Source organism: Sorex araneus, chromosome 2 (genome assembly GCF_027595985.1).
Source record: "Sorex araneus isolate mSorAra2 chromosome 2, mSorAra2.pri, whole genome shotgun sequence".
NCBI lineage: Eukaryota > Metazoa > Chordata > Mammalia > Eulipotyphla > Soricidae > Sorex > Sorex araneus.
Window position 1 is genome coordinate 219,638,651 of NC_073303.1, and position 7,968 is coordinate 219,646,618.

Sequence of the window (7,968 nt, forward strand, 5' to 3'; positions counted from 1 at the left end):
AACTTTCTTTTTTTTTTAATGAATTACAAACTAAATCACAAATAATGTTAAGAGCAAGAACACTCAAGGACAAAAGGTGGGAGAGACAAAAAAATCATAAAAATGGAAAAAAATACTCTTTCTTTTTAAACATTTGCATTACAAAACCCCATGGTGTGCATGGCAACAAATCCACCCACTCCCATTAAAAAAACTACTATAACCTGAAATATAAATATAATTGCTCATCCTTCTTTTAAAGAAATATTTTTCCCTATGCTCCCTCCCATCCCCCCCGCAGCTGAGCCACACAGCCCTAAAAAAAGGTGTAAGCATTCTCAAACCCATGTCTAAACCCTAACTTCCACTCCTGGGGCTGCTTTCGGGGGAAGATGGTAACGCGGGATCCCTGGATCCCTAGCACCTGAAGGATAAAAATTTTCAAAGAAAAAAAAATTTTAAACTTTCACTTGCCTTGTAAGGACTCAGTGATGTCTAATTCCTATCCCAGAGCTTCCCAGACACCCCTTGGCCTTAAGAGGAACAGTGAAAGGGGCTTGGCAAGAAAGCAAAGACCAGAAAACACATTTCTACTGCACATTCGGGGCCATCTGGTAGTGCTGAGGGTATCCCTGATTGACGGGAGACCACCAAGACTGCGTTGAGGCAAGGTCTTAGGTAAGATGAAATACTAAGGCTAAGGTATAAATTGGTTGGGTCTTTTTTTAAAGTCCTAATCCCTTCAAACAAGCCCCTACATGTGCTTTTGTTTTCTTGGTTTTCAGAAGTTCCGACTTAGCCCTCTTGCTTTAAGCCAGTGGCCAGAGCTACTGGAGTCTCTGTCCTCTAATTGTAGGGAGAAAGATTGAGGGCCGCTGAGCATGGCAAATCCTAGATGGGGAGAGGGGAGTCAGTCTTTTTCCGTTTAAGTACCAACCCTCCTCACATTGACTAAGATGTGAGAAGAGAGTAATGTAGGCTGACTTAAGTGCATCTGAGCTTCCTTTGACTTTCTCAAGTTTCCTTCCATTTTTTTTTCACCTATTTCCTCTCTCCTGGTATTCCCCAGAGTCGTCTGGTAAAGAGGCTAAAATGTGTTAAGGCAGCCAGACAAGATCAGAGGGCTCCAAGCCAGATCAGGCCCCCACGGGAAGAAAGGGCATGGGGGTACGGGGGAAAGACATCACAGCCGCAGATGGGGTACTGGCTTGGTCACGTCCTGGAAGAAGGGGTGGGTCAGAGCTGCCTTTGCCGAAATCCGCTTGTTGGGGTCGTAGTGCAGCATTTGCTGGAGGAAGAGATGTATGCTGACTTCAGTGATAGCATAGTAAGCTGATGGGCAGCAGGTGTCCGAGAAACCAAGTCCTGGCACCCCAAAACCCCTCTTTCCCTCCCCCTATATCTGAGCCATTATGCCAGCAGGGGGAGAGAAGCAGGGATGAGGGAAGTGTTGAGACCCGGAGTCTAGGGGCTCATCCTTCTTCATCGTGCCCAGGAGGAGGTGCCTAAGGAGATGGGTGCCTCCCACCCCCACCCCAGCCGCCCCTCTCACCGATAACAAGCTCTGTCCATCTTCATCCAGGGGAGGCACAACTTTGCTAAAATCTTGGCGGGCCCACTTGGGGAAACTTGGCTTATAATCCGGCATCGAAGTAACTCCGGGCCAAACCACCTCATCTGGTGTGCCCAGAGTCCGAAAGATTCGGAAGAGCTGGTCAATCTCAGAATCTCCGGGGAACAGGGCCCGGCGGGTCACCTGAAAGTGGGCACAGAGGAAAGGCCGAAACCCGCGCTGACGTCAGTCGGAAGTCGCCCCTGTACAGTTGCGGTTCCCACAGGCGGAGGAAGGTCAGCAGGGCCCCATGACTCCCTCCCGGGGCCTTTCATGGGGTTAGTCACACGCAGCCCAGAGACAATGAAGTCCCTTCATCTGGCTTCTTGCCCCCTCCTTCCTTCCCCCAACCATGCCTTTCCAGATCCCCAAGGCTGGGTGGGGCTGGGAGGGGGACGAATGTCTGGGGTGCCACTGACATGTGGCAAAGGGATCCCAAGCCACTCACGGGGTGTGGGGTAGACACTGCGGTCATACCCCCTCCTTGTGATGCAGCCACTTCTAGATAGGAGCACAGCGGGCAGAGACTGTGTCTTCCATTTCTTCTGTGTTCCCCACAGCACTTAGCATGGTGCTGGGTACACACTAGGTGCTTAACAAATATTTTTTGATGAATTGAGAGAGGAATAGGGGCAATTGTAAGGTAATATACTGGGAGAGTAACGCATATCGTATATAAAGATATATATGGGTGCGTGTGTGTGTGTATATTACATAGGTTAATCATCTCCAAGTCCCCCGTTAACAACCCAGGAAAAGAACCATAAAGCATTGCTAGTTCGTCTTGAAAACTCAGCCCTCTCCTCTGCTGGGCTGAAAGGGATGACAGTTCCCAGGCAAGGCCGGGCCTTGGGGATCCTTCAACCTGAAAAGCCAGAGGTTGAGGGGACCTGGTCTAAGACTGTCCCTTGAGAAATAAAGGGTGTTGGTAAAGTGGACACGGTGCCACTACCTTCCCGGCTCTCTAGTCTAAGACCGGAGGTCAGATACATGCAGACCAAAGCTGTAAGAGAGGCCGGTGCACTTGAACTCGACCCAGGGCTTGACATGTCTAGGGATACTAGAAACCAGGCTGCGTGAGGATCTGTGACACAGAATTGCCATCAGGAACAGCAGCTCTGTGTCGTCCCCACCCCCTCCCTTGGCGCTACCCTAGAGAAAGAACCCGGTGGTGACAGAAGGGCTATGAGCCCCAGGCAAGAAACCCTCTTGTTGTTCTTGGGTCTGGGGAGCAGGGGGCTGGGTGAAACTCGGGCACGGTGCCATACCATCTCGGCGAAGATGCAGCCCAAGCTCCAGATGTCCACAGCTGTGGAGTAGTACTTGCAACCCAGAAGGATTTCAGGTGCTCGGTACCAGAGGGTCACCACCTTGGGGGGAAGGGGAGGGAGGGACGGGGTGGCGTGTGGGCCCCATCTCGGCTCCCCGACGCTGCTCCAACTCACAGTCCCTTCACAGACACTTTCCTCCCCTCTTTCACTCCCCATTTCCCTCCCTCTCCTTTCCCGCCAGTGAAAGGACTGCATACAATTTTTTTTTCTTTTGGGGGGGCAGACACACACATGCATACTCAGTGGTGCTCAGGGTTTACTCCTGGCTCTGTGCTCAGGGATCATTTCTGGAGTGCTCAGGGAACCATAGGGAATGCCGGGAATCGCACCTGCGTTAGCTATGTGCAAGGCAAGCACCCTAAACACTGTTCTATTGTTCCAGACCCCTACATACAGTTTTTCTTTATTTTTCCCCTTTTTCTTTTGTTTTTGGACCCCACTTACAGTGCTTAGGGGTTACTCTTGGCTCTGCACTCAGGAATATACTCCTGGTGGTGTTAGGGGACCACACGGGATGTTGGGGCTTGAACCCAGGTTGGCCATGTGCAAGGCAAGCGCCCTCTCCGCTGTACTACCACTCTAGTTCTGCAGACAACTTGTTTTGGGGTCACCCCCGGAAAAGGCTATGGGGTAACTCCTAGTGGTGTGCAGGGAATCACCTGGGATGCCCAGGTCGACCACGAGCAAGGCAAGCACCCTACTTGCCGTACCACCTCTCCATTCCCTGTGTATAATTTCTCAAGCCAGAATTAGCCGAGCTCACTCATGGCTCTGCGGACATTTATTCTGATCACTGAATTTGTGCCCTTCCTGGAAAACTTGAGGTGAGGGATTTTTTGAATTTAATTCTATTTTTAGACACACCTGGCAGTGCCCAGTGAAACCATGCAGTGTTCAGGCTTGAATCCAGGCTTTATCATGCAAAGTATACACTCTGTTCATTGGCTATCTCCCCGGCGCCAGTGGTCACCGTTTTAACAGAGTGCCATACAATTATCTTGGCTTGGTATCTCTAAAGCTTAGCTAGCTCGACAGTATAAACTCTGGGTATTCTCTAAGACCTCTTGGGGAGTCAAAGATGCTTTCCATTATCTGAGTGAGAACGGGCAGTCCAGAAATTTTGATTATCTTTGCAACTATCCTTTTAAACAACTAGTAGAAGTTACAAGAAGAAAAGCAGAGGGGCTGGAGCAATAGCACAGCGGGTAGGGCGTTTGCCTTGCACGCGGCCAACCCGGGTTCGATTCCCAGCATCCCATATGGTCCCCTGAGCACAGCAAGGGGTGATTCCTGAATGCAGAGCCAGGAGTAATCCCTGTGCATTGCCAGGTGTGACCCAAAAAGCAAAAAAGAGAAGAAAAACAGAGAGGGACTCACCTCGTGAGTGTAAGTACGAACTGGGACTCCAAAGGCTCTGGCTAGCCCAAAGTCTGCGAGCTTGATGGACCCCTCCGCATTGATGAGCAGATTCTGAGGCTTGAGGTCTCGGTGCAGGACCCGATGAGAATGGCAGAAAGCGAGGCCCTGGAGCAGCTGGAACAGATAGCTCTGACAAGGAGAGAGAGAACAGACACTCCAGTGAATAGTTCAGGGTCTCTGTGCTTTCAAAACTCTATTAAATGGGCCAGAAATGATAACACAGGAGTTAAGGCACTTGCCTTACACACATCCGACCCTGGTTCTATCTCCTGCATCTGATCCCCTGAGCAATGTCCAGGAGTAACCCTGAGTACTACCAAGTGTGGCCCTAAACAAAACCCCTATCTCAGGGCTGGAGCAATAGCACAGCGGGTAGGGCGTTTGCCTTGCACGCGGCCAACCCAGGTTCGATTCCCAGCATCCCATATGGTTCCCTGAGCACTGCCAGGAGTAATTCCTGAGTGCAGAGCCAGGAGTAACCCCTGTGCATTGCTGGGTGTGATCCAAAAAGCAAAAAAACAAAAACAAAAAAAAAACCCTATCTCCTCAAAAAAAAAAAAAATCCCCCTACAACTACTGGGTTGCAGTGATAGTACAGAGGGTAGGGCGCTTCCTTACATGCAACCAACCCAAGTTTGATCCCTGGCATCCCTGGAAGTGGAGCTGCTGAGTAATTCCTGAGTGCAGAGCCAGGAGTAACTCCTGAGCACTGCCAGGTGTGGTCCCAAAACAAATAAACAAACAAACAACAACAACCCAAAACCTCAACTAAAGCCTTTACTAGATTAAATTATAATTATATATTTTCCAGCTATTTCTCCCACCAAGTCTTATTCTTCTACTTCATCTCTCTTTTCTTTTTTTTCCTTCGAGAGGGGCTTTCCAAGCAATGCTGGAGGAACAGGGTCCATTCCCAGCAACATTGAGCCGATCACATCTGCTCCAGCCCAGAGGTGCTGGGGGCCTCCAAACTACTGTGCAGAGACGGAGGTGGGAAGGAGGGCAGAGGGCAAGAGAGTAGAAAACTCAGGACATGTGCTCCTAACCCCTGAGCTATCTCCCCCATCCATATATCACCTCACTTTTTCACATTTTGCGCATACTATTGAAGGTGTTTATAAATATGGACTAACCAAACATTAGGTGATAGATTTGAAGGGAACTCTATGAGTAAGGAGCCCAACACTAAAACAGACCATAGACTCACTTCCTGTTTTTCCACCAAAGGAGTAGAAGAGCCTTTTGAAGGAATCTACCAAGTTCATGCCAGCCTTCAAGCAGCTCCATTATCTAAGTTTCATCCCACCTTCCACCAGAGTTTCTAAGTTGACTCACTAGAGTTTTAATTTCTTTGATTCTCCTGCCCAGCCCAAGAGTTAATAAGCATAATGAGCAGTGAAAGAGCCACAGAAGATAGGGTGCATGAGTGTGTGTGTGTGTGTGTGTGTGTGTGTGTGTGTGTGTGTGTGTGTGTGTGTGTGTGTTAAGGGACTGGGAATAAAGCCACGATCACAAATCATTACTCGGTCTCAACTGACTGCCTTCGATTCTCTCAAAACAAGTCAAGATGGGGAAGAGAGGAGAAAAAGGATTACCTTTATGAGTGGAAGAGGAATTCCAGTGAGAGCAGAGGCATCCATGAATTTCTTGAGGTCCTGGTGCAGAAACTCAAAAACCAAGTAGAGTTTATTTTCTGTGTGGATGACATCTAGCAGCCTAGGGAAGGGGAGGTTCGGGAGTTGAAGGTAAGGGAGAGAAACGCCCAGACTGTGAAGACAGAACTCCTTTACTGCCAGTACACCTCCCAGCTACTTACTTGACAATATTAGGGTGGTTGAGCTCCTTGAGTAGCGAGATCTCCCTGATGGCAGTACTGGGTACACCCTCTGTCTCACTTGGAGAGGTTGGTAAAGTGAAAATGAGAATGTGGTTACGAATATTCTTTTTCAGCCGGTTCATTATTCCCCACCCTTCAGGACCCCTAACGTGACACAACCCTTAGGACAGTGAGAGAAGAGAGTGCTAATCCATGATTGATAAGGAGTGGCTTTTGAACACTTGGATGTCATGATCTCTTTTTACCCCCACTTCCATCCACCCACACCCCAGGGGGAGGAAAGTAACGCGTCCTGGTAAGGGTGAAGCAAGGATCAGACGGCCACAGGACAAACATTTTTTTTAAAAGGAGCCGTAGCAGCAGCCTCCCTAGAGGGACCAGTGAAGTTCAACTGCCATTTTCTATTTTTTTTAAGAGAGAGAGAATTCTAAGAGGAGGGTGGAGTTGGGACAGTAAGGATGGTTCTTCGTTCAGAAAGCTCCTCACCGGATAGGTCCCACAAACCCCCTCTTTGGGGGAGTCCCGGACCCCGGTTCAGAGGGCCTTCTGCCTCTCCCTGACCCTCTCCGACCGCACCGTGGGGACGCCTCACCAGGCTCCGCGGAGGACGTTTACTCTGACTTTCCACCTCTCGGATCCTTCACTCTCGACCGGGAAACCCTTCCCAGTCCTCCAACCCACCTCTCCACTTCAAAGAGGCCCCGCCCTGCTACCTTCCGGTCCCCGCACGGCTACCCGCCTGTTAGGGTGGGGGTGGGGGTGGGGGCCACGCAAGGACCTCCCCAGTTAGGGGTCCCGAGTACAGAGGCCACTCACGTGTCCAGGCGGATTTTTTTAAGCGCCACCACTTCTCCCGTCACCTTATTTTTGGCTTTGTACACCACTCCGTACGTGCCCTCTCCGATCTTTTCCACTTTTTGGAAGTTCTCCATGAAGCGCTAGCGAGTCGGGTCAGCCCGGCCCTGGAGCGGGAGCCTGGGAACCCTGCAGAAAGCGGGCCCCGGCTCTCAGGGGCGGAGGAGGGGGAGACCAGGCCCAGCACCGCCGCCCCAGGTCGGGATGGAACGCGGTCTGTCTCTCACTCTTGTCAATTTGTCCAACTTGAAACAATGTTGCCGCCTCCCCCCCCAAGTTCCCGGCCGCCACCAGAGGCCCCGCCCCTCCTTCCCGCGTTTCCCTGGCTCCGCCCCCGGACCTTGCTATTGGTCGACGTCAGAGGGGGCGGGGCGGGCCGGCGCGTCTGGCGGCAAAGGGCCCCGCCCCACGCTTGTGTGGCGCCGCGGAGTGTAAATTCTGCTTCCACGGCGAAGCTGATGACCGTCTGCCAAGCATATCAGGCCTCGAGTTCCCGACCTGAGACCGTACCCCTAGGGAAAAGGATTAAATTCCCGTTGGCCCAGGGAACCTCATTTGGAAACTGGGAAGTTGGGAAAATCCTAAGGGAATTTCTCATAAGGGAATCTCCTAAGGGCTTATGAGCTCGCGTGACAATCTCTCAGCCTACCCCATAGGGTGTCTCAGTTTTTGTTTTTTTTTTAATCTTTGTTTGGGGCCTCACCTAGCAGTGTTCAGGGCTTACTAGTGAGGACATCGGCTCTGCACTCAGAGCATCAATCCTGGCAGGCTCGGGGGATCCCATGGGGTGCGGGGATCGAACCCAGATAGGTTGCAAGCGACGCAAGCTCCCTGCCTCTGTTTTATCTCTCTGGTCCTTCTCTCCTCTGCTTTTGTATGCAGTGTTTCTCTTATTGCCTACCTGAAAGATTCCTAGCTTGGCTACACGTTAATTA

The 7,968-nt window shown here is 50.8% G+C and overlaps 1 protein-coding gene across 2 annotated transcripts; it reads right to left on the reverse strand.

Moving 5' to 3' along the window:
- Positions 1 to 7,319, reverse strand: CDK2 (cyclin dependent kinase 2). 2 transcript variants are annotated; one of them, XM_012934538.2, is made up of 8 exons: positions 6,995 to 7,319; positions 6,158 to 6,235; positions 5,937 to 6,057; positions 4,300 to 4,470; positions 2,860 to 2,961; positions 2,040 to 2,183; positions 1,532 to 1,735; positions 1 to 1,267 (listed from the first exon to the last, which is right to left on the reverse strand). In XM_012934538.2, exons 1-8 carry the CDS (start codon positions 7,108 to 7,110, stop codon positions 1,163 to 1,165), a joined length of 1,041 nt encoding a protein of 346 aa, XP_012789992.1. In that variant the 5' UTR covers positions 7,111 to 7,319; the 3' UTR covers positions 1 to 1,162. The 2 variants fall into 2 exon arrangements, with proteins under 2 accessions (XP_012789992.1, XP_004601649.1); XM_004601592.3 differs by lacking the exon at positions 2,040 to 2,183.
- Positions 7,320 to 7,968: the final 649 nt, after the last annotated feature.